Below are 27,531 nucleotides of genomic sequence, written 5' to 3' on the forward strand. Positions count from 1 at the left end.
GCAAGTCCGGTTCGGCTCTAGCTTTATAAATGTGAAGGTAGATCTGCGTCAAACTAGTTAGAAATGAAAGAAATAATTTCAAAAAAAAAACATTACATATCTTAAATTCAAGGAGCCTCTGGAAAAGCACGTGTATAAGATGATAATATGGAGAATACTTTTTTTTATGCAACATTAGTTGTTCATTAAAAAAGAACCGTAGATTTTCTGGGGGGGGGGAGCAGCCCCTAAAGGACGCTCACATTTAGAAGTCAAATAAACATGCGAACCCCCTAAAAATCTAATAAAATCGATGCAAGAATCATAAGAAAATTATTCACAATTTTTTTTATTATTATTATTATTACGGATTCAATAACAAATACGTGTTTTGAAGTAACCAGTCATATGTGTGAGAGATTACACATTTAGAAACACGTCTGAGAGTGAATTCACTTAATATTTCCTAGCGATGGGGATGGTAGTGGAGGTTTCCATTCGACAATAAACCAATGATGGTTGAGGAAGATTTTTTTTGGCATGCAAACAATCATTCCGTTTGGGAATATAAGACTCATCTGTTCTAGATTACGGCCTCATGAGATACTTCGCTGGTTAATGTATCAAAAAATGACGCGATAATGTCATCATGAGTTTAAAAAAATATCAGAAATTGTGGTGTGCCTCTTATGTCACATCAATTTTGTCAACTCGTACATTTTAATAAAAAAAAATCCCATCTCTTCAATTCCCACACCCAATCTGTGCAAGAATCGTAGTTTGTAAGTAACGAATGTCAACAGTTGTATTATATTATATTGTAATTTAAGATGGAAGGAAATAAAAGATACATTTTTGAAATTAAATTATCTACATTTCTATCAAATAAAGCGACATAAATGAACCATCAAAGACGACTTCTTCAGATACGATATATGCTGAAAGAAGACCCATTTTTTTTTCTTGCTATTAACTAATTGATATAAACGTTCATTGTTAGTCATGCCACGGTTTAAATATCTCATGGATGAACCTAGTAAGGTGGGCCAACCGGTAGCCTACAAATTTCTTTCTTTCTCAAGGCATTTGATCCATGATCCCCTTCCCCAAAATTGTCCACCCTTGACGGGCATTATATTACTTGACAAATAATCCAGCTGGTTGTCATTTTCATAGTACTACATCAATTTAAAAAAAAAAAAAAAAATAGCAGCAAATCTAATCCCTACGTCCACCCACCCAGTGTACTAAAATGTATATTTTACAACCGTGAGTGGGTGGATTCACATAATAAATAGAAATCAAAACTAATAAATTAAAATAAAGATGTGACATGTTCGCAATACATCTTTGAAAGATTTGTGTTGTTAGTAAAGGGGGAAAAAAAATACTCAATGCGCGATACTCCGTGCCCATTTCTTAAACAACAATCCCAGTTACGAATACACGCACCAAATCTTTCCTTTGTATTGAATGTGTGGCTCGGGCAAGCACGACGCTATCGAAATAGATGGCTCCTCACTTCTGGTAATGGCTTTTCAAAAGAAGAAATGACACATGTACGATTAAATCCTCTGATTATTAAAGAATTATATGGCTGCTTTAATTTTTCACTGAACTCGAATATTAATCATCTGTCTTCTGCCAGTTTATTTGGCTACGGTTTCTTTCCCCCCTTTCAAACAGGAACTACGATGTGTGTGTTCATTGAAAAGGAGTCTGGCGTCGTATTGATTTTTATATTAATCCTTATCACACGATTATTCATTATATATGACAGCAAATGATAAAAGTATTGCTACCGCCATCGTATATTGTATAGAGAAAAAAATATTGCCGTATTATATGTAATTTTTGACACTTTCTTCGGTTTTATTAAGTCCGCAGCGATATCTGAATTTATCGAGTTAACTAATGTTTCTTAATGTTGCTTTATTGACGGCGGGATATCAAACTGGATCATCAGATTAAAACTCAGGCGAGACAGAAGTTTAAACGGGCCCCGTTGCAGCCTTATCTATAAACATCCAGATAAGGGTTATTGAACGCTTTATCTTACTGCAAACAAAGATATTCTAGAAGAGGTTATGATAATGATTTAAATTTTGATGGATTTCTTTTATTATAGAATTATTATTAAAAAATGTAAATGGTGTACGAGGTTAAGACTCGTTAAAATATTTTGCATGAAGGCATTTGATTAATTTTTATGTTTTTAAAATAGATAATAATTTTTGATTATTAGTTTCTAATAAAAAATTATTATTTTTTTGGTTACATTCAAAGGAACCAACATTAAAAGGTACTCAAAAATTAGTTGATATTTCAATGCGACTGCTAATAGAATTCTGGAGTTTCCTTATATATTCGAGTGGGGGGGGGGGAAGGCACTCTAATCTCAACATCCAGCTGAGTTTTCAAATAAATTTCCCAAGGAAGAAATTAGAAGACGTAAGCAAAGAGAATAGATAGCCTATAGGTAACTAGTGTATGCGTGTGCAGTGGCTATTCGGGACTGATGTTTGAATTTGCCCTAAGCAAGTAGACGTGTCCTATTTGCTGCAGACATATAATCTTGGGGAGATGTGGGGAACTAGTACATAACATTAACACGTTTCCTGTTAGAATATATCCACCTGGAGGTAAAAATTTTCTCGCTTTCATCTTCCCACCTCTAGCGTGTGTGACCAAAGTGCTGAAAGAGGTGATTAATAGTGTATTGTCATATGATTTACAACGTGTAATTTCCGCTTCCTTTGCTTTATATTTATGGCAACATTAAGACACTTTAGGTGTTCTAGTGAATGCGAAGGAATATTCATGGAATGATTGCAAAATAACTGTACATCTCCACATCAAAAAGATCGCATGGGGTAACACAGATCTTTTTGATCGTTATGACGTCATAAACCAAAAGATGTATCATTAGAGACGGTAATCAACATTGGAAAATAATCGGAACTAAAAGCATTGTTGGTTTAATACAACGAATGATAGTTCATTTAATTCTCATTGTTAAATTGCTAAGCAACTCCCAACAATGGCGTTGCTTAGCGACTGACTTAACCATTTTTGTTTTATATTTTTATGTATAAAAAATGCAGAATTGTAAATACCGTGTTACTGAATCAGGCCTTCTGCGCTATATATAACCTCGCTAATAACTGAATGCGGCAAGTACCTCAAGGCATCAACAATACTGTGTCGGTTCTAGTACGGATTTCCTAACAAGTAAATGCATGCATGTTAATATACATCTCTTAGAAACGAGTCACTATTTGCACAATTTCATTATATTAAGAAATTATATTACATCAAGAGCCGAGTTTCGTCCTTCCTTTTGTAAACCGATTTGGGATCTCATTTTGTAGATACGCTATCTCCATCTTATTATCTTATTACATTTGCTTGTTAACACTGTTATGCGCATCTTGAGTTACATAACCATTTGCTAGCTCGTTGTCTGTAAAAGTTCATTTAATTTGGAACTAAGCAAATTCGTCTATGCACTATATGGCGTTTTCTCTCAAATAATTCATTTAAAACACGTTTGTTTGAACTCTGCAAGTTTCAATTTAAGTTAATACGCGATGAGTTACTTCATCTTAAATAGAATAGGACGAAAATGATAAAAGAAAGCTACGTTAAATTCGATTAAGAATTAAAACAAAAAAAAAAAAAAAACTTTAAAATATAATCGAATTGTGATATTTAATTGTAACACTGCCGAGAAGTAAATGCGAAATGTTAGATGCTGTTTCGAACGTAGAACATTTCAAGTGGAAAGTAATATCCCATCAACTAAATTATTACGCATTGCGACTTGAATACAATGCAATCTCTGAAACATCAAGGTAGTCAAACTGCAAGCGACCAAACACGAAGTCCAGCTAATATTGCATAGCCGTGGAAGATGAACAATGAGCTAGCTCTCATCCCCGCGATTATGATATGTTTAGCAATGTTCAGTGACGCTTCCTATGCAAATACCCTGGAGGATATTAGCTACAAGTGAAATTAAAGTCTTCTCATCTTATTTAGACAAACAAATTATACTGAAGAACAATTACATAGATCTGAAATAAGTGTTGCCATAGCAGCTCTGTAAACAGCGAAGTGTTCATTGTATAGAAACACTCGATTCCATTTTAGATTGCCAGGAAAGGGAACGAGTTGATATCCAAGTTAACATCTTGGGGTAATCAAAGCCAATTCTTTTAACACAGTACATTGTTTGCATTCAACACACGTCATGTGATTAGGTGGTTTCCATGTGCTTTGTGATTATAAAATTGGCTTCGTTTTAATGTTTTATCTGCAAACAATAGAAAATGTGCACTAGTAGTGTATATATAGCGTAATACTTTCTGATTTTTTAACCACAAAATTGATTCTAACAAATATAACAGCTAATTTAATTTGCACAAAACAATTTTTTAGTTGTATTAAATATATTTATATTATGAAAAATTTGGATAGGTTTCCTTTAATATGTGATATTAATTAAATGTTCCCAATGAACTGTGTTTAATTAATAATAAAAAAATAACAGACATTTTATATAGCAACTTTTTATTTAAATTTTTCTTAATTAAGCCTAGTATTTTTATATTTAAAATTGATTGCTCTAGTTCAGGATGTAACTATGGTCCGAGGACTTAATCCTCCCGTCTTTTAAAGGAAGGACTTGATATGATTGTTCCTTGTCCACAGAATAGAAAGGGGGGTGCATAGAGGCATCACAGCAGTATGAGTTCTTTTTTTTTTTTCCGTCAATGTATAAATTGAGTGTGTGGGCACGTGTGTGTGTATGTGTCCGTTGAGTGCATAAATTACCAATCATTTATTTGTACACACTACAACTATTTACATTTCTTACTTGAAACAGACACTAAATAGCAGAGATTTCTGAGGGCAAACCGTGTTGTCATAGTAACAGTAATATTACATTTCTATCATAGGTTAGCAAATAGCTGTACATTAACACAGAAATCCAATAGATTTTAGTTCATAGAGTAGTGCTTTTCTATATCAAAATATAATGAAAGAAAAGTTACATTACCTTTTTTTAAACACATTCTTCTCTCATACGAACTGTACACTATACAACAGATCTTGTTTTTGAACATCTTATATATATATATATATCTTCATGTTAGATACAGTCATTGTGTAGAATTTCCTTTAATTTTTCACTGAATAAAATTACAAAGAGAAATAGATTGTAAGGTGTTTGCGACTGCGCAGTCTCAAAAGCGAGTCTTAATTGTTGAAACAATTATGACGTCATTGAAACTGATTTAGCTTTTTTTTTTGTTGTTGTTATTTTCAGAATTATTTGTCATAATATTAAAATACTTATGTAACAGAAAAAAGGAGGGATAAAATCAGCTTTTTTTAATAGGCTTTCGGAAAGTATTGCTTTAGAATATCTTAGGAGTTATTCCGATAAGTATTAAATGAAGAAATAGGGAATATTTAAGGATGGAGTTGAAACAGTGTTTAATTTTTTTTCCTACAAAAATACGTATCCTAAAATACTATATGTAATATTACTATTGTGTCTACTATGGTACATTTATATCATTTAAATACTGACTTATATATTTCTGTTATCATCACTTCATTTATACTGGCGTTACTAGACCATTCACCTGAATAAAAATATTAAACTTTGAAGGCTTCTGCAAGTTCTTAAGATTTCAGCGGATAATGGCTATAACCCCATAGCTTTCTCCACACTAAAGTATAAGCATTAAAGAAAAAATCAGTGTTTATCGATGACAAGGCATAGTATTGGCTTTAAAAATTAAGTATTGATACGAAGCGGTAGAAAAATAATAGGAAAGTATCTGAAAACACAGAAGGCGAACGATACTGGGGAATGTCTTCATAGAATTGGAAAGTGTAGCAAAAGAAATGAGAAATGTATACATAAGTGATTTGTAATTGCTAATACAGACGTCTTCACATTCATAAATATAAAAAACTTATAAATTAAATGCAAACTTGTTTACAAGGCATCCCAAAAGAAATTAAAAAATATTCTTAAATATCTTCACTAAGCTCGTCTTACCTTTCATAGTCTTAGAACCCAAAAAACACGAGATAACAATAAATGTCTTATTTTAAAGTATATATTTGCAGTCTTTTTTTTATCGAAGCATTTCTTAACAAGATTTAAGCCCTCAGAAAACTCTGGTATGTTGAAACCTATCACCAACTTCCAGCCGCCATTAACCGTAGTTTGACTTAGATCGCTTGTATCAACTAGTGACCACCTCGTCCGTCATATATGCACAGCTACGCTGATGTCATTCCGACACCTCTCCGTCTTACGGTGCCGGACGTCGGGCATAGCGTATCTCAGTTTTTCCCAAAACCTTTTATCCCCCCATCGTATGAAAGTATTTGTTTTAAGCCACAACCTAATGTCCGGGTCAAGGTCCCGCTGCGACAGATGGCCGAGAAAGACGACGATCAGTTTGTGTTTGCAAGACCTTATGACCTCGTGATGTGCCGATTTGAACTCGTATCGACACCATTCGCTTCTGAGGAAGTTCTCCGACAGGATCACTAGAGTTCGTCGGCTGCTTTCCATGGCTTCGATGATTGCGTCCGACAGATAACCCCCGACGGGCAGGTCGCGATAGTGAAGGCACAGCCTGTACGGAAAGTGTTCGCACTCGAGTTCGGGAGCGAGGATTTGGGTCACAAACACCTCGTCCTTCTTGCTGTACGATACGAAGGCATCGAACAACTTTTCTTCTTCGACTCGCGAACTTCTCGTCCTAAAAAGGCGAACGCCGTACCTGGCGAAGAACCAGACGCTCATCTGCTTGCGATACACAAACACAAGAACGATAACGAACACCAATAACACGAACAAGGACGAAATAACGATGAGGAGCGGCATGAATTCCTGAACTTGAAAGCTCTGGACATAACTGGTGGCACTGAAGTTCGTACAAGTGGTCATGTTGAATTCCACCAATGCTAGGCTTGTGGTTTCGTTATAGACGCAGTGAAGGGCGTATAAGTCGCGCACAAACTCACCGTGGAACTGGAGCCAATCGCTGAAATCGCCGACGAATTGACATTCACACACCCAAGGATTATGGGACAATTGCACATCCAACAGACGAAGGTTTTGACTCAAATGCCACACTTGAAACTCCATGATGAAATTATGGTCCAAATGTAGTACCTCTAATGACCGCAAGGGGGAGAAAGTAATATTACCAATAGTGGTGAGATGATTAAAAGATAAATACAGTTCTTTAAGGTTAGAGAGCCGCTCGAATTCGAATCCATGTAGAACCGTTATCTTGTTGTGTTTCAAGTTGAGCATCTGCAACGATTTCAACCCATTGAACGTTCTGTTGTTGATCACGTGGACATTACTATTGTTCAAAAACAACACCCTCATATTCTTCCTACCAATGAACGTATGACTGGACAAAGCCAGAATATCGTTACCGTCAAGATAGAGCTCGGTCACATCCATGGGTATTCTGGTTGGCACTGAGTTATGACCTTGCACGCTACAGTCAACAATGTTGGTGTTCCAGCTTTGGTCATAGTAACAAGTACAATTCTCGGGACAAACCATCTCACAGTCGCAAGCATCGAACTCGCAGCAGTGACAAAGAGCAAAACAATGGCTTCTGTATCTACAAAGAAACTGGGAAGAATGGGCCTTCACCAACGATACCACCGTCTGACGTCTATTGAAAGACAGCTGACATACGATATCTTCAAGATCCACCATTCTCGGATATTGTCTGGACTCGTCTAGTGATCCAATCCTTTGAATCCATTCCATATTGCAGTCGCATAAATAAGGATTTTCCGATATTGAAAACTCCGGCAGGGGTCTACGGTTGCGGACTTCAGTGAGTCGAAAAGCATTCACTTCTAAACTTTCCAGTTGATTACGTGTTAAATCGACTCGAGTCAAATTCGGTTTACCCATGAAAGTGAACGGATGTATGGTCTTGATGTTATTGTTGTTAATAAATACGATTTCGATCCCATTGGGAAGAGACGATGAGTCGATTTCTATGATCCGATTGTAAGACGCATCCAATGTTCGCAGTTTCAGCACCGCTTCGAGCTCGAAGTAATTTCCCAATATTTCAATGAGATTTTCGTGCAGGTCCAACCACTGTAGACCTATAGGAATGAGGGCATAATCGAACCAGGCAATCCTATTGGCCGAGATATTCAGCATTAAAAGATCGTGAAGATTACTAAACAATCCATTCACGTCGGCCAAGAAGTTCGAGTCTAACCGTAGCGCGTGCAAGTACAAGACATCGTCGAAAGTCCCTTGTTCGACGGCCTGGATGCGATTGCTCGCCAGAGTGAGAATTCTGAGGGAGGGTAAGTCTTCGAACACTCCTTTCGACAGGTTTCCGATGCGATTACCACTGAGAACGAGGCTATAGAGATGATCGAGTCCTTGGTACGAGGCATTGTGAATATCTTGGATTTGATTATCGGCTAAATCGAGGCTGCGGAGGAGCTGTAGTGAATGGACGGCTTGAGGGACAGTGGTTAACCTGTTCGCCGATAATGCGATTTCCATGAGGGCGCTAGTGTTCCGGAAGGCATCTGGATGGATGTGATGAATATCGTTGCTGTCCAAGGCAAGCATGCTCACTATGTACAGCCCGCTGAAAGTGAAAGGATCGATTCGTGATAAGCGATTGTGGCTGAGGACGAGAGTATGCAGATTGTAGAGAGCAGAGAAGGCATTATCGGTTATACTCTCGATCTCGTTGTGGTGCAACTGCAGAATCTGAAGGCTGTACTGAGAACGAAAAATCAACGAATCGATCTGGGTCAAGCGATTGTGACTCAAGTCGAGCACTACGAGACGGATGAGATCGGCAAACGTGTCGGTTCCGAGCCAGTGGCTGGTGATCTCGTTCCTGCTGAGGTCCAGAATAAGCATCTGCTGAAGACTGCTAAACAGGCCTGGCGGTAAAACACTCACCGAATTGTTTTGTACGTACAGCTCCGTCAACTCTTCGCAGGGCCGTAGAACGGGAGGCGGAAGGGCGACAATCTGATTATTGGAGAGATCGAGAAGTTGCAGCTTACCTAATCCAAAGAGAGCGGATTCCTCTGCTCGGGCGATGCCGTTGTGACTCAGCCTCAGCACACGCAAATCCTTGGCGGCAGCGAATCCCTTGTCAGGAAGAACCTTTAACCTGTTGTGTGAAAGGTCAAGGTGTTGCACGTCGACTTCACACAAGCTGCGACCCCAGTTCCGCAGGGACAGTCCCACGCTAGGAACATCAGGAAAATCGTTGTGGGTCAAGTTCAGGAATTTCAGCTGCCGCAGCGGACACAAGACACCCAGCGGGAGGCCCTCCATGTTGTTACAGCTAAGGTCGAGTTCCTCCACTTTCCGGAGGTGCGACAACGAGTCCGTCTGTAGGCTGAGGGAGAACTCCCCCCACTCGGTGTTGTGAGTCCGGATGGTGAGGTTACGCAGTTCGGAAAGGCCACTGAACGCCAACGGGGGGAGATCCTGAAGTTTACATCGTTCGATCGTCAGTGATCGCAACTCCCGCAAGTGATCGAACGAGTTGTTCGAAAGCGAACTCTCGAACAGAATGTCTTCGCACCGCAGGGTCAGTCCTACCGTGTGCTCCGCCTGGATGAGACTGAAGTTCGTGTTGTCGAAGGCGCCGTTGATAGTCCGGAGATTGCACGTCAAGGCTACACCGTCGTCTTTACCGAAGGTCCTGGCCGACTCCCAGTGGCAATCCTCGGGTGCGACATATCGCAGGGCGTGCAGTATCACACACAGATCCCACACCACCAGGATCCCCGCGACCCACTTCCTCGTCCGATACATGACCTTGTAATCCGAAGCCATTAATAATCCCACAAGAACGTCGCTCGACTACCGACGGATCCTCACGGCGAAGCGCATTACGGGACCGCACAGCATCAGAAGTAAGCGGACACACCTCCGACAGTGAGACGGTGCATTCCCGGCTGCTGGACGACAGGAGGTCACGGACTCGACACTTCTCCAACGCAGCTAGTCGTCTTCCAGTCAGAAGCGAGGTGACATCGAAGCTTACCGGAGGGGGGAAGAACCGGCGAACGGCTATCGACGACGAAGGTGCCGCTGACACACAAAACGTGGCGTGGGTCTCACACGCCGTCAGCGAGAACTGGCGGTGGCATGGCTTCGGCACGGAACCACATTCATCACTGGGCAGTTTCCTGCGGGGTAAAAGGTTGGCGGTCCTGCCGCGCGTAAGGGGGAGGGGAGGTTTGACCGTAGTTCCTAACGACTCTCTCTGTGTTGCTGCTACAGAAGTATGACCAAAGTGATAGGAATGACGGAGTTCTCTCTTCGAAGGTCAGGCTCACTTCCTATTGACGGGAGGGCGCTGCTGAGATGTAGCGGGGGGAGGGAGGAAGAATGCTAACTGACTACGCCAAAAAGTTGGTTCTGTAGATGACCTCTCCGCCTGGTTGCTTACACACTCAGCTTTACGAGTAAGTCCCTTTAGAGATGCTTTGCTGACAACCAACGAATCCAACAAGCCGGTCGGACGACGGATTCACTTATGACAACACCCTCACCTGCGTGTGACGAATCCGACTCGTTCCCTGCAAAGAGAAAAACAAGAAAAAAAAAGCACTTTAAGTTTAGCATTGAGAAAAAGGCGTCATTTATAACAGCGGTGTCACAAGCCAACCGCTTACAATCCAGAAATTCTTTGGACGTGTTTAGGTGTGGAAATCTGTTGGTGGCGGCAGACCACCTGTGTAGAGAACTTTTAAACGAGCCAAGTAAAAACCAGACGGAACTTGCGAAGCAGGAAACATGAAACAATGAATACAAACGAGAAAGCCGCGTGCTAGCACTTTTATCTCATCCGTTTAACAAGAGAGCTGGCCACTTTCGCTCCAAACACACCTTTGAACCCTCCCTCATCTCAGGAGTCGTTATAGTAAAAGGCATCAGTAAATGACAAACACGGGAGGGAGCGGAAAGGTGTCGCTGTTAAAAGAAGCATTGAAGTAAAATACAAACACTCATTGACTCTTTTTTTTCTGTATTAAGAATACCTCCTACGTACTAATCGCACGTATCTAGTTTAAATGATCCACCTATCAATGCAAGCATCCTTATGGGATTTCAACAATAAAACGATTGTTGAAAGCCTATTTGGAGTTAGGATAGTCTGTGTACTATTCAACGTACGAAATATATTTCGTAAACAGTGACTGCCTTTTCTAGGGGGCGCTGCCTACTCATAGTGATTATTTTAAAACTGTCGAAATTTTCTACGTTTTGTCGTGGAAAATATTCATCTGTCTATCCGGAAAAGTGTAAAAAAAATGAATTCAACGAACATTGCTTTTAGGAAGGTGGGAAGATGAGATACACAATTTGGCTGTTTTCCAGGATATGCCGTTGATTTATTCTTTCTGTTAATGAAGCTTCCTGCACTGGAACGAAGAGGATGAGGAGAACACGGGAAGTCTTTGAAAACAGTCTGGCAGAGTGAAAGAGACTACATTCGCTCTCTTTTCGCTAGATTGTAAATCAACTGAATGCAATGTTTCTGATGTTGGTAATTTGGTTGTCGTCCCCCCCCCCCCTCAACAGATTTTCAGGGAACACTGTTAATTTGAATAACGGTCTCCAGCAATCAATGCACGTAACATTCTACTTCCTCTGATGGATTCTCCACGAATAGATGAAAACCGTCCAGACTCATTTTGATTAATGTCCAGATAAGTATCCTTGTGAATTGGTGGTGGTGCTCAAAGCACACCATTTGCCAATGAATACGGACACAGAATCTCCCGTCAGCGAATTGACTTGCTTAATCTTTCAAATCAGCGAACAACCCCAACATCAGCCAGCAAAGAGAATCTCAGACTAGCACTAAATTCGACCTTCGTTTTGCTAGTCAAGGTCATCAAGTGTTAACAATAGATGATTTTAAGTAGTTTTCCAATTTTACCTGAGGATAGATTGATATCATAAACATATTTCCAAATATGCACGTTTTTAAATTGTGATAGAATAGAAGCAAAGCGTACATAGTGAACCTAATAAATACATTATACAGGCTCCGATATGACCACAGTAGAAGTTCATGGTCGATAGCACAGATGCAAATAAAATAAAATCGAAACTTTAAGAGAAAAAAAAAAAACGTACTCCAGATACCTAAAAAAACATTAGATCGAGCTAAGAATGTAAAGAAGAAATGAGAGAATAGAAGAGATTAAATCTATAAAAGAGCGAACATAGAAAAATATAAAGAAAGTTAGAATAGGGGAAATACTTCCAAGGAAATGGCTTCCTCATTTTTAGCTGCTAAAATTAGGGGGGGGTCGCTGAAAATAACAGTTGTAGTTAAAAATACGTTTTTCTTTCTTTCCGAGTTTCCCATAAATAAGACAAACCCTTATCTTTGGCGCATTGCCAAAACTGTTATAAAAGGAATGGTTGTGAGAGTTAGGCAAAAGGCGAACACCGTAAGAGGCAACTTACCAGCATCTATTAATCTTTCTTTTCATTCTTCTTAGTTTCACCGGTTACTTAAAAACAAAGGACGAAATAAGTACACAAATATTGCCATTAAACGTACAGATCTACCCTATTTCTACTCCGTTAAGGGATGTGTTAACAAAAGAGGCCCATTCACCCTAACTGAATATTTCTTCATAATCTCAGTGAGTTTATAATTAATAGTTGGAGACAAATGACATCGTGGGAGTAGCATAACTTTTATTATGTTTCAGTTGAAGAAAGACAATTAAATATAGAGAAGCTATCGAATTATTATTGAGGATAATAAGCAAAACAATTTTAACTGACAGATTACTGTAAAATTAAAAGAATATAGGTGTCTCCACTGTAGGGATGCATCCAAGTAATGAATTATTAGTTGGTTTGGAACTTAAACAATGGAAGGTAAGGCTTTGTCCTTAAATTGGATTTTATTCACACTGGCTAATAGTTTAGCGACCTAATTTTTAACTGTGATTACAATATTTCAGCGAGATATTTTTACAGCATCGTTCAATACTCCAAATTCAACTATATATTTACAAAAATTATATCTCAAATATGTGTGGATGCATCCACAATTGGTTTTATGCTACCTATTTTTCAATATATCGAGAATTAAGATTAAATGCCTGAAATACCAATTTGTGTGTGTGGGGGGGAAATTGATCTGTCCCTCACAAACGATGTCATAGTATTTTCTAGTATTAAGATCTATCGCATTGTGAGGGACATTCACAAAGAACAGATGCAATGAAGAATTGGAATACCTTCCCCAAAATAGAAACACTTAAGCATTCTCTTGTTGTCATAGGAAGACACCTGTTCAACTAAGCCTAAACTGATGACGTCATGCCTCCGTTGAATGTATAACGTTGGCAGTAGAAATATAAACTACTATATATATGACAGTAGCGAAGTAATACAGAAAAACCTTCGCTACTTCCCAGAGGCCTATCCATCTTCATCAAGAAGCGATTTATTGTTCTAAGGCTTTTAATAAAAACTTAACGAAGTGCATCTCCCTTCTGATCGATCCATCCTTGTATTTCCAGCATGTATCCATCAACAATGCTGTAGTCATGTTTCAGGTATTTTCCGACAACTAACTTCCTCCCATGCATCACCGTGTTCAATCCATCACCCTTCAGCACAATTTCACACCGTAAAACAGTGGTGTCTTGCACGGTTTTTTTTTTTTTTCCTATCTCAGACCCCAAACTCCGTAAAACAGCTTGGACATCGAATAAGTGGTTGATCTAGAAGCGCCAGCTTTTTCCCTGTGAAGAAAGTCAGGAAGAAAGTGACAAGTTGGATGTAATGACGCGTGCTTGCCGCCATTCCCGTAAACGACAGTCGAGATGTACGTCAGTAATAAACCTGTCATCCTCAGCTAGTACACTGCTGAGATCTTAACGTAAACCAACCCAAACTTCGTACTTTGATTTGCTTCTATTGACTCTAAACCACCTAATCAAAAGGACATTGATTAGCCGCAATCCTAAGCCTACTTTATCCAAGTTACAAAAAAAAAAAAAAAAAGATTGTATTGTATTTGTATCTCACAGAAAACCCTCTTTGTAATGTGGCTGCCAGTATTTCCTTGGTGAAATATAAATAGAATTTTAATAAATAAATAGTACGAAAATAAACGGATTCGAGAGAATGCCAAATTTAAATCCCAAACCTACTCGAAAACTGTATTTTTTGGTTCATCACTATTTCACAGGAAAGCAACCATGAAGAAGACGCCATACTTGTAAATATTCATGTCTTTACCTCGTCACAAAGTACTTTCAAAAAGTTGTGGAGGTAAGGGGTTTAATTATTTAGAACGACGCACGAGTTTTGTTGTTTTCTGCATGAAAAAGTAGGCTTTGTTACTCAAGAAAATTAATGCATGTTTGTTTTGGTTGAAATTTGACGAACATTGTTGTTTTTCTGTTCCATGAAACAGCTCACTTCTATACAGTCTTAGCCAGTCTTTCATAGTTTAAAAAAAATGCGATTTCAGACTCCCTCTAGCGGTTTTATCACATTAATTCATGACAATGTATATTGCATGCACAGAATGGATCATATTTACGTTGCCAATTACTTAATGAATAAAAAAATATAAAAAAGTAGACATTTGAAGGAAAAAAAACAGAATGGTTATTAAAATATTAAACACTGTCGTTTATACTCAAAAATAAACAATTATTTTTTATGATTAATGGCTGATCAGCAGACAGAACTAATTTTGAACGTCAGGATCTAAGCACAACGTGTCCTTTGGGTTGAAAATCTGGGTTCAGTTCCTATTTAGGATTTCACAGAAATGTATAAGGACTTCTCAAATGAAGAATTGATCTGATTTTCCCTTTCAGTCGTTTTCAACTGAAATGACCCCCCAAATTTTATCCGGGCTTGGAACCGGCATATGGCTGGGACGTATTCATGACCGTAATCATGTAAACCAGGTTTGCCTATTCTGGGAGACGATAAACCCAAGTTTCCGGGTGAAAAAAACCATACCTCTATATGAGACCTAAACCAAAGATTTAGTACGTCTTTTTTTTTTTTTGTCAAAAATTTGCCGGAACTCAAATTTGCTGAAACTCCAGAAGTGCGTCCAGACTTAGGATTGGTATTTGCCACTAAGCAGAGTATTTTTTTTTTTTAATGCCAATAGTGTAATCGCTTTGAAGGTACTGTAATAAGATGCAGTCCATTAGAAATTCATCCAAGCCTGCAAATCATTATAAAAATTAAATGCAAGCACCGCAAGACTTAAATTCGCCGAAAAACATTAAACAGCCAAAATACCGAAAGATTCTTATGAAAGTGAGGATAGAGAGAGAGAGAAAGAGAGAGTCAACAAAGGTAATGAATGCATGCAGCTAAGGAATGAGATTTTTTTCCCCTTAGTAAAACAAGGAAAAAAAAAAGAAAGAAAGAGAAACATTAAGGCAGTATCTTAAACAGACTAACTGCGTCTGGACGATGCTAACACGTTTTTCGGTCCCGCCATCTCGTGATTACCTGTTTAGGTAAGTTTGAGGTCAGCCGTGATTTCTTACTCAAGGCGGGTTGTAAACCGCCAGTTACGTCATCAACGCCTCGATTAAATAAAACGCGCCGCCGTTCAAAGTATAACCTTACAGGTCTCCGCAAATTTACTTTCCTGTTCTTTGTTGCCATTCGCTGTGAGCTTGCACGCGTAGCTGCAGGGGACTATTTCAAGGTGCATGATGCTGTTATCGACAGATAGAGAGAAAGATTTACCCTGTTCACAGCTGGCCAAGGGAACGCCGTAAAGATAAGCGAAAGGTATGATGGCATCTGGCGAGCCCCCTTCGTCTTTTTCTCTTTGCGAAACAGCCGAGGTTTTTGCGATCTGATAACATCGCTCGAGACGACCAGTTTTTCCAGTCAGCGTTGCGTCAGCACCGCAACACCCCGTCAGGAGAGCTGCTTTGTTAGCATGCCTGGGTGCCAGTCTTTCTCTCTCTCTTTCGTTTCTTCGGCCCCACCCTCCGTATTCCTTCAGCGATCAGGCCAATTTGCCATGGTCCTCACTTCTATTTCTAACAGTCCACTTTTTTTTGCAGCTTCTGCCAGCAGCTTTTTCTTTCTGTTTTTTTTTTTTATTATTATTTAGCCCGCTGTGCCTTTTCTTTATATGTCCGGAAGGTACGGAAGTCGTCGGCATCGCACAAAGATCGCTCCGGTCACAATGACACCCCAACAACGCTCCGTTTTTCTACAACATTTCGTACTCTACCCCCCCCTTCTCCCCCTTGCTCTTTGATGTTCAAAGTTATTTAAAGGGCCCCCGTCTTCGTTTTGTTCCAACGCACACCCTGAAAATTGTCGGTAGTGAAAATAATAGAAAACCAACAGGGACACCTTTGGAGTGTACGCTTCTCCCTCACGTGTTCCCTCTACGTGACAGACTGGATATTCTAGAGATTGTTATGAATACTGTAGTACTCACGACGGACTCTCGTAGCCAAGGATGTGAGTGGGTTTTGTTTTATGTATTATTTTAAAACTCAGTTAGGTTGATTAAAGTCGGCCTGCTAAGCCTAAGGGCGCTACGTTTTGCTAGTAGAGGGCCAATGGAATAGCAGATGATCACGTTCGCTATAACCCTCCCTTTTCTCTTGCTCTCAATGATTTGTCCATTGAAAGTCGTGATGCATCCTCTTCTCTCCCCCCCCCCTGCAAATAACATACATCACACCCTCGAGATTGGCTGGGAACGCCTCATCAGCACAATGCATTGTTGCCTCTAGATGTAAGAGCACTTAGCCAGATATCCGAATTGAGATGGGTACGGGGGGGGGAAAGGAAGACGGAGACCTGCGTGTACTGGTCCTTCAGCAATTTGCTCTTTTGTTTGTAGCAGGACAAGAGTCACAACTAATGCACTGATTAGGGTGATAGAGCGACATCGTGAACTGAAGTGAGGCAGTTCTAAGAGCACGTGCTTTTTTCCATCCCCCCCTATCCTCATCCCCCATGTAATTACATTATGATATCAGTACAGAACTAGGTAACGTCGACCACGCGACGGAATGCATACCGAGTGATAAGCAACCATCCTTTCCTCCCCCTCCGACTTTCCCCCCATCCCCAGCTTCATTGTCATTTCCTCTGTCAAGTTTCGGAGAATTGCATTTACTACTATCTGTCTTTCCATCCAAAGCGTAAGACAAAAGAGTTGCTTAATCAGGTGACTATGATCGTACTTTTAATATCTGCTTGTACAGAATTAGAATATCGGAGATACGTCACAGCTTACGGTGAAAATAACAAAGGAATAAGGAGTGTTAGCTTCAGTTAAATAAGTCTCGCCGAAATCGTAGCTCCATACTTTGCAACATACAAGTGTTTGGGTAGATGACAATGAGCAATAATAACATTACAAAAAAGGTCTCTCAAAAGAGCCTCTGTAGCTCAGTCGGTATAGACAAAGACCTAGGTTCCAATCCCGTTTAAGATGTGAGTAACTTTTATCAAGCCAGTCTCACACGGGGCTAGAAAGATCCCTCCCTCACAAAACAGGCAAATCGAACAACACACAGATAGGATATTAACTGTCCTGTCGTATTCAGTATCAAGTTTCTAAGAAACCGAAGTTACTTGGCAGTGACAGGCCATTAAGCCGCCCCCCCCCAAAAAAAAAAGGGAAGATCCTTAAGCAAACTAGTCGTTCTTTTGCCGCCATTATATCTCTGCACAGGATGAGTAAAAAGGTGCATGACGCCTGTAACTAGACATTAGAGGGAGTTGAACAATTAAATTTTCCCTTTAGACTTCAAGAACTAACGGATTCGATTAACATGAGTTAGTACTGTTTGGTTTGTTAATCCACAGATAGTTAGTGGTCACGAGAAAATTTAAACAAAAAAATAATGTTTCTATTGCCTAAGAATTCTTTTTAATTTAATTTTCGTCGTAGACTCGCGTTACCTTTTTTTAAATAATCTAATTGCGTTTCTCAATCGCGCACATTTTTGAGTCTAGACGAGCATCCACCAGGGAACTAAAATAAAGCATGGGTAGACGTCTAAACTCATAACTCTGTTTCTTTGTTCCTGGCTACCAATTGTGAATAATTCATCCACTTGTGCCAACAACCATCTCTGTCTCTCTCTCACGTTCACTCAAGACGTAGGATTCGCGGATTATTTTATTTATTTCTCCCCTTTGAGGAAAATTTGAAATATCAACAAGTTCAAGCGTTCGCATTAACTCCTGCACGGACATCAATTATTCAACGCTTACCTCGAACACACTTGAAGCTATGAAAGTTTTAACAGCTTCGTTTTAATCATACATATGGGCGCCATTTTACTCATCTTCCCCGGGTTTTATCATCTAAGTATATATATTATTCCCCTGGACGAATTTGGTGCAGAAAATAACATTTACAGTTAATTCTCCTGAGTTATACTTCACATGGCAAATTGTAAATTATATTTGTATTTTATTATAGTGTTTTTTTTTTTATGTGTGTGTGTGCTTGCTTGGGACCATAGGGAAAGATGGACTATGAAATAATTATGTTTCGGTTGTGGGATATTGGCTACATTACGTGGGAAAATATTCCGAATGATTTCAATAAAAGTTCGTTGAGTTATGAAGAGAAGCATAAATACAAAGCTACTTTAATGTTACCAATGTCTTAATACCAAATAAACACTACAGTGTGATATTAAATAAAGAAAAAGAAGTCAAAGATTTAGATATTTTCTTCTCATGAATATGATTTTTCTATTTTATGAAGGAAAAATCAGACCCTTGAAGTTAAATTGATTTATCAAATATTTTTTCGAATCGCATTTTCATGGGAAATAATACCTATCTGCAGTTATCACTTAAATGATTCAGTTATTCTTAATTCAGTTTTAGCATTTGCTTGTACAAACAAAGCAGATCTCGCTGTAATAGTAAAAAAAAAAAAAAATCATTATTGCAACTGTTCGATTATGCAACAAATAAACTTCCAATGTTTATTTCATTATTTGAAATCACGAGTAATACATATTTTTTTAACTCGATGAAATCGTGTTTATCTCATTGTTCGACATCATGCACAATGTCTATTTCATTTTTTTTTTTAACTCCAGCAAATTGTGTTTATTTTCATTGTTTGAAATCACGCTCAATAAAGGTCGATTTCATGTTTTCTAACTCGACCATAGTATGTTTATTTCATTGTTTGAAATCACTCGCAATAGATATCTATTTCATTTTTTTAACTCGAGCAAACTGTTTATTTCATTGTTTGAAATCACACGCAATAGATGTCTATTTCATGTTTTCTAACTCGACCATATGTTTATTTCGTTGTTTGAAATCACGCGCAATAGATGTCTGTTTCATTTGAAACAGACATCTATTGCGCGCGATTTCAAAACAATAAAATAAACACTGTGTGCTCGAGTTTACTGTGTTTATTTCATTGTTCGAAATCACGCGCAATCGATGTCTATTTCATTTTCTTTAAAACTTGAACAAACCATGTTTATTTCATTGTTTAAAATGATGGAACAATACTAAGGTTAGTATCAATGGCAGAAAAAAAGTTATCCATACGACACAAAGCAGTGCAGAGATCATGAAAACGGCAATGACTTTAGCAAGAAAATCGTGCCAAAAGGAGTAAATGATGAATAAGTAATGAAAAGGAGAGACAGAGAAAAAAACGAACTAAAGCCTCAATAGAGGTTAACTTTTTTTTCTGAAATTTCAGAAAAAAAACAGCACTATGGTGAAACCCGTGTATTGGCCACATTCGTATACAGAAACAAAAGTATTTTTTTTAAAAAAAAATGAAGAAAATAAACTAATAGAACTCTCCTTGATTGCTGCCAAAAGAAATGCTTCAAGAAAAGGAATTCTTCAAAATGAACGCGTGAAATCCACTGCTGTTAGACCCATCAACAAAAAAAAGGGAAAAGACTGGGGGGAGGCGGGGGAGAGAATCATTGAGAAAAGAAGTGTATTAGACAACTTGACTTCACAAAACAAGATAAGGAGACACTGATAAGAAAGTCAGCTGTCTGCCGCCGAGTGCTTTTTGTTCCTTAATGCAGTTTTAATGACCAATACCCTGACTCACTCTAAACGACTACCTATATGCTCGCATGAACTGTCAAAAATGACAGTAGACTTTGGCGTAACTAGCGAAAATTTTTCTCCTTCTATCTCTCTCTCTCTTTCCCTACTCCGATCTGACGTAGATGAAGTTCTAATGTTAGATCTTTCTACAGATGTCTACGGGATAAATTAAAGAACGAAGTGGGTCTGGAATGCTTGATGGAATACATCTAATGGCGTAGCATTGTGCCATTGGAGTTTTTCCTAAAGGAAATTATACAAAATTCCCATTTAGATGTGCTTGAATTATTAGTGTACACTTTAGGAAGACTTACCTCCAGCGAATGAAGAATTAATATTTAAAAAAAAAAAAAAAATGCTGGTGGTTGCTCTGGCTTAGTCCAATGACTCGTTAAAAAAAAAAAGAGAGCCAAAAACGATGTTCCAATCATGAATTGTTAGTTGGGAAAGCTATGAAGAACATAACGCACGCTCCATCCATTTGAAATGTACGGATAGTTCAACATTTGTTGCCAATGTTAAAAATAAGAACACCAACGAACTCCCCGAAGTCATAAACCATTAAGCTTTTAAAGTTATCCCCCTCAGTCTTAACAAGACGAACTTAAGAAGAATACGATGCCAGTGCTATAATAAATCAATAGAATCCCATCTTTATTGGCAACTAACTTCCATTTGGAGTTGCGACTTTCTAGTAGAATTGTGGTCTGAATGGCCTGAGCTTTTTACTGATTACCACTCAAGAGAAGTTGCTACATCTCTGGTAATATGAATGCATGCGATCGATGTATTAGACTAATGCATCTTTAAGGGTTTTATTATTATTTTTCTCTTCCTTAAGACTGAATATCATTTCCATGTTCTACACCAAAAATGAGATATCTTATTTTTGTCTTTGTGACCACCCAAGAATTATTGGGACGTCTGTGCAAACATGCCACGCTAAACAAAAAAAAAGGTCAGCTAAACCATCTGTCCGGTCAAGGCGGCTGCAAGTGTCAAAGGGCGGCGACACCGAGCCTTGTGATATCAGCGTATCGCATCGTTGGGTGTGTAATGAGGCGACAGTTAACACCTGCTTATTTTACTAGCAAAAACCGTGTTTGGAAGAACTGGAAATAACTTAGGAAGCGCCAGGAATAGTGTTCACTCACCCCTTTTTTCGTTCTGTGGGGGGGGGGAGAAGAAAGGGAATGAGATGTGGTGGTCGAGAGCAGACGGGAGTTGGGGGGAATGGATTATCGCCCTTCGTGAATGACCAGCGACACCTCCCATCAACTTCCTGTCCGGCTCCCTCTAGCGTAAATGACTATGGTAATTGAATAAGACTCGGAGTGTCGATGGGCAACCGAAGAGCCGCTCTTTCCGGCTGGATATATACGGGAGTGCGACCTCCCCCCCCCCCTTTTTTTTTTTTTTGCACGCGCCACTGCATGCGTTTAGATCTTAGCGAAGTTTGCTAGCGTTTAATGGGGAGCGATTCTCCCTAAGGAAAATGAGTGGTCGGGGTCATTATTTTTTTTTTTCTTGCTTCTGTTAATGAAAAAGAAATCAGATTAAGCGAAGAGAGGTGATCTGATTTCTGTAATAACGAGATTTATTGAAGCAGTCAGAAAAACACTCCCACAGTGGTCGTATTTCAGACACTTTACCAAATGGAGTACTTCGTTGACGTGGGTTTTTATGTTCGAGATTGGTCACGTGAAAAACTGCAATGGCCATCTGTCATCTTCCTATTACAGTCGTTGTTTTAATATTGCTTGTTGAATGATCATAAAAGTCTTAGTTGTAATTTGATTATTATTTCCAGTTAGGTTGATACAGGTCGCCTTGAAGCTGTCGTTGGGTGGTTTGTTTATGTGAGTTTTCGTTCCATAATAACACGCTAAATATCTGATACTTTGTGAGGTTGTAGAGTTTTGCATCCGTGTGATTGTTCAGAGAGATTGAAACCCTGGATCCAGTGTCATAGGCTTGCGTAAGTGACATTAGATGAAAATAGATCAATCCTACGAATCGGAACCTCTACGACCGAAAAAAACTGACAAAAGCCATGCAATGAGATAAGTTGAATACAAGGTATTGTTCGTGCATCAAAATATAATTACTCATTTTTGAGGCCCGAATCCCATCAACAATGGAAATTCACGAGCATGATTAAACGCAGCCACTCAAATACCGACTTTATCCTTGTGACGTTTTTTAATTTTAATAAATAGATTACTCTATGAGAAAGATGTTGCTAGAACATCGGTCCTATGCGGATAATTAACACCACTACCGAGCTCAAAAGGAATATTCTGTTAAAAAAATTTTTTAAAAAAATGTAGCCCATCCTTAAACTAATAGGGTATCAGAATAATTGGTTATTGCAAAGTTAGAACCAAATCTTAGATGATAATTTAAAGGTAAATCAAGAAGATTTCTTCAAGCTCTCTCCTTTCATTTTTCGCATCAACCTTTCTTATGTATAATCCGCAAATTATAAGCTGTAGATTCTTAAACCATTGTTAATAAATAGCTTCTTTCCTTCCATCCCTGCACAGTATTTAATACCCTATAGGTCGGACAACTTTTAATGTTTGAGATTATCACAATTTTTTTTTTTTAATTTTTCGGCTTTGGGGCCTGATCCGATTCAGGCTTAAAAGTTTGGCATTGTGATATAATAATGGACTTCAGTTTCTAACAATGAAAAGTCCGTTTTTTCCTTCTTTCTTTCTGACGTGACTAGTGATTGATTTTCAGGTGTTAACAAGCTTACATGTCTAAAAAAAAAAGGGGGGGAAGGTGGCAAAAAAACCTTTCGTCAGGATTAGTACAATAAGGTCACATGACACTTTCAATGATTCTCATCTCCTCGTCAATTCTGCTAAAAAATAATAACAGTAATAACCTAGAGAAGCTTGAGAGAGAGAGAGAAAAAAAATAGATATATTAACACACATACGGCCGGAGAATAAAAACCTGCCCACATTATGTAATGGGGTGGTGTGCGACTTGCATCCAACATCAAACATTCCGATAAAGCGTCCAAAGTCGACAGTAGACTTAATAATGAGCTTCGGGTGCGAGAATAATAGCGGCCTCTGTCGTGAGCAAATACAATTATGGAGGCTCACTCATTAGATCTCTCATACTTTCTTCTAGAGCCGGCATGCCGCCAGGGACAATGAGAGGGACATCGAACGACCCGTCTGTGTGCCGCTAGTACGGTAGATTATCTCACTTTGATCAGCAGACGAGGTATGTAGACAAGCGCAAGAAAGGGGAACGGGTGTGTGTGTGTGGGGGGGGATCGGGTCGCGTAGTCCCACGTGATTTTCAGAACGCTGTCATGTGATACCATCGACCCGTCGCCGATAGTGGGCTTCCAAATCCCTTTCCCCCGAACAAAGACCAAGTCCGTAAGGGATCTATGGGGAGACTGGGTTAAAAAAAAAAAAAAAAAAAAAAAATAGGAAAAACAGGGAGTCGATGCTAAAGTTAGGAACTTTTTCATTCTTGTGACTTCCAGAACTCCATTGATAAGCTAGCAATGCGTAACCTTAGCGATTACTATTGTTAAAACTGAATGTTGGTGCACAATAGTGGGTTTCATCCATTATGGCCTTCCCATGCACAATAATAGACCCGGTCAGATGAATAAAAGACCTATACAATATAAATTTACAGTCAGAAAACGTTTGAATTCAATAGATGAAGCAGATCGGGTAAGGATCCCTACGTAGAGTTTGCTCGCAATACTGATATGTAGACCCATTCAACCCTATAGATCTTTCCTTCTGCATCTCCATTCTATATTAACTATCAAAAACAATTTAAACACCTAAACAACTGTGTCGGGTTATAAATTGCTATTTCTACGTGCGGTTAACGACTTGAAAACTGTCCATTTTGTGGCGAAGGAAGAAGACATCTTGCTATTCACTGAGAGGCCTAAAAAGATTTTTTCTTTCTTCCTTTTTTTTTTTTTTTTTTGTAACAAGTTCAAATTCTTTCAAGTATTTCTCACTTAAGTTGTATGGAACAACCTGCTCGCTCATGTATAAAATAATATCAAACGACGGATGATTTTTGTCTGCAGTAGTGGGTTTTTATATATTGTGGCGGCGTCTTATATATATATATATATATAAATATAAAAAGGGAGCCAAGAGAAAGAAGGAAATGTGTAGAATATAAATTTACTGATGGATAAAAAAAAAATGTGCTGAGTGAATTTTTTGGTGCTTTGCGTTCAAATATACATTTCTATTCGTTTCACAGTAGATGCTATTCGGTTCTTTTTCATCGATAAATTTATCTCGAGTTTGTAAAGCGTAAAAGGTTATGGCTTACATTTTTTATTCTATTTAACATCCTTGTAGAAGATTCAAAAAAAAAAAAAAAAAAAGAAAGAAAGAAAACAGTTAAGTTCTATAAAGATTTAAAAACAACAAGTATCTGTCATTTCAAAAAAGACAAAAAAAAAACTGCTTTGTTAGTTAATAAAAGATCGTTTGGAGAAATAAAAAAAAAAAATCCATATAATGTATATTTCTTGTGGTTTGCCTCAATAATGTGTTGAAAATCTCGTGCCATGATCAGACAGTAGCGTTACTAAAATGAATCACGCGATACACCAAAAATGAAATGTACAAGCGTGCGGTGGGTGCCACGCGCACTCTTCTAAAATGAAAGGTACAATGATGCGTGCAACTAACGCCACGCGCTGTCCATATACGACATCACGTGTCATGGAAGGTAAACTTTACTTACCACTTACCGAACAAGAATGTTTCAGTAGGTTAAAACAGAGTGGTGTTAACCTATTATTACCACATCCCACAAAAGTCAATGTCGTGCGAGGGTTTTTCACGGAAAAATCTCAGACTTTAATGAGCATTCAATCAACGTTAACAAAAGCGGGGAAGTTAAGATCCCTTTCAACTTATGCTCCCTCTTGTCAAGACGTGTATACTACTTTTGAAAGCCCATTCCATCAAGCTGTATGTTTCAGTTATTAAGTATAGAAAGAGTTGTTTCACACGCTAAACAAAAGCCAAGCAATGTACGTGTCTATGAACTGCATTGTGCCTCTTAGTTAGGTCACTTCCTGGGCTGCATAAATAAATTACAGGATGTACTACCGCATAGTAGAGCTAACAAAAAAAAAAAAAAAAAAAATACAACTAAAAGTAGGGCCGTCATTGACTGAATTTTATACTCTTAATTTTTTTTTTTACAATATTAATTAAAAATTTCAAATTGTATCTTAAAGAAATGTCTACTATAATAGAGAATATTATAGATACAGTCATGTTTTATAGCCAAACATAAAAAGTTTCGAAAAATTACAAGAGCACTTATGAGAATATAAACTTCAGTATTGAAGTTGCCTTTGTTTGCACTTCTTAAAATACAAACTCTTCCTTGGAACCCGTATATTGGCCTTAAGTCTCATTGGCCTGATGGGCTGTTTCAAACCATTGCAATTCATCCGAGACCAGGCAGAAACTTAGAGAATAAAAACTCTCTGAATACCATAGAAATGCTATGTCAAAAATTGAATTCATAAGCGAATCCATCATTAGTTATGCACTACTTAAAGACGAACATACGAGCTCTTTGACAAAGCTTGTGTGGTACAAACCATGGCAATTTCAAGGATAATATTCTTAAAAGCTCTTTAGTGAATGAAATTAAGTATTTTCTATAAAATATGATTGGATTAATAATATTATCCGTTTTGTTGTTTAAAAATTCTTTAGGCTCTAAAAGTTTAATAATAAATATATATCATTTTTTAACCTACCTTTTCCAATCATCTATTCATAAACATTTTTAACCCAACGACTTGAAGGCAAAAAAAAAAAAAAAAAAAAAAGTCGGATTGAACAATCGACCGTGAGATGCGGTGATTGATTCATTCAATCCAATACCCTTGGAGGGTAATGGATGGCAATGCTGTAGCCAATGAAGTTCTAACTGAGGTTCGGCTATTGCTGTTACCTTCCTGCCATGATCAGAGCTTTAATTGCTCAATAACACCTTATCCCTACACAGTCCTCTACAGATACAGATAACGGGGAATATGAAAAGCATTCTTGCTTCGCCCCTTTAAGCCAGTCCTTATAAGGACTATAAGGATAAGGCATATTTATTTAGAGAGGATTCATTCAATCCAATATCCTTAGAGGGTAATGGATTGCAATGCTAATGAAGTTCTAACTGGGGCTCGGCTATTGCTGTTACCCTCCTGCCATGATCAGAGCTTTAATAGCTCAATAACACCTTATCCCTACACTGTCCTCTACAAATAACGGGGAAGATGAAAAGCATTCTTGCTTCGCCCCTTTAAGCCAGTCCTTATAAGGACATATTTATTTAGGGGATCTCTGAGACAAATCAAAAGTCCTTTTTAGGACTTCCACGGTAACAAATGGCAATGCTGTAGCCAATGAAATTTTAACTGCGGCTCGGCTATTGCCGTTACCCAGCCATGACTGGAGCTACTTAGCTCAATAACACTCCATCCACACAGATTTACTTCATTCAGATGACGGGATAAAGAGTCAAGGACTCAGTCCATCGCCCAGTTCTTTTAAGAAGCATATTTATTTACTTAAATAAAGAGCCAATAGGCTTCATTTCGGCGATGTAAACATTATTTAAATTAAGGGGATATTAAATCCCACATTGTTTCAAAACCGAATAAAAAACTCAAAGATCGGAATCAAAGAGTTTCATGCCGAATATAGTAACTATAAAAGTATCGGCGACTACTAGCGTAAGCTAAAGCACGTAGTCCAAAGTAGGGCAATTAAATCCCACAACTAGGGGATATTAAATCCCATATTGTACTAGAATAGTACAATGTGGGATTTAATATCCCCTAGTTGTGGGATTTAATTTAAGTAATGTTTACATCGCCGAAATGAAGCCTATTAGCTCTTTATTTAAGTAACTTAATGGGTGCACCTTTTTGACAACTCGTATAGCAAAGTATATAAGTTCTTTTCGCTATACCTTTAGTATTAATTTGGTCTAGCTACTCACTGATGAGATCTCAATAAAGATCGAAACCGGTCTGGGTAGTGACCTCCCACCATAATGTATAACATCTCCGGAGATGGGTTTTACATTATGGGAAATACTAAGAATAGCGATCAGAACTTTGCTACGAGTTGCCTTAGTTTGTACTACGTGCTTTAGCTTACGCTAGTAGTCGCCGATACTTTTATAGTTACTATACTCTATGTACTATAGAGTTTCGGCATGAAACTCTTTGATTCCGATCTTTGAGTTTCTTATTCGGTTTTGAAACAATGTGGGATTTAATATCCCCTTAATTTAAATAATATATAATTTAAATAATATATAATTTAAATAAT

The 27,531-nt window shown here is 38.3% G+C and overlaps 1 protein-coding gene across 2 annotated transcripts in view; it reads right to left on the reverse strand.

Annotated features, from left to right (window-relative positions):
• Positions 1 to 4,669: 4,669 nt before the first annotated feature.
• Positions 4,670 to 27,531, reverse strand: part of LOC150094263 (toll-like receptor Tollo) — a 151,524-nt gene continuing 128,662 nt past the window's right edge. For both annotated transcript variants that reach the window (XM_090411756.1, XM_090411755.1), the window contains exon 4: positions 4,670 to 10,620. In XM_090411756.1, the coding sequence (XP_090267882.1) occupies positions 6,269 to 9,871 (3,603 nt within the window). In that variant the 5' untranslated portion in view covers positions 9,872 to 10,620 and the 3' untranslated portion in view covers positions 4,670 to 6,268. The remainder of the gene's footprint in view (positions 10,621 to 27,531) is intronic.

The sequence above is a fragment of the Typopeltis vanoorti genome, chromosome 22 (genome assembly GCF_054136105.1).
Source record: "Typopeltis vanoorti isolate ZY-2024b chromosome 22, IOZ_Tvanoo_1.0, whole genome shotgun sequence".
NCBI lineage: Eukaryota > Metazoa > Arthropoda > Arachnida > Uropygi > Thelyphonidae > Typopeltis > Typopeltis vanoorti.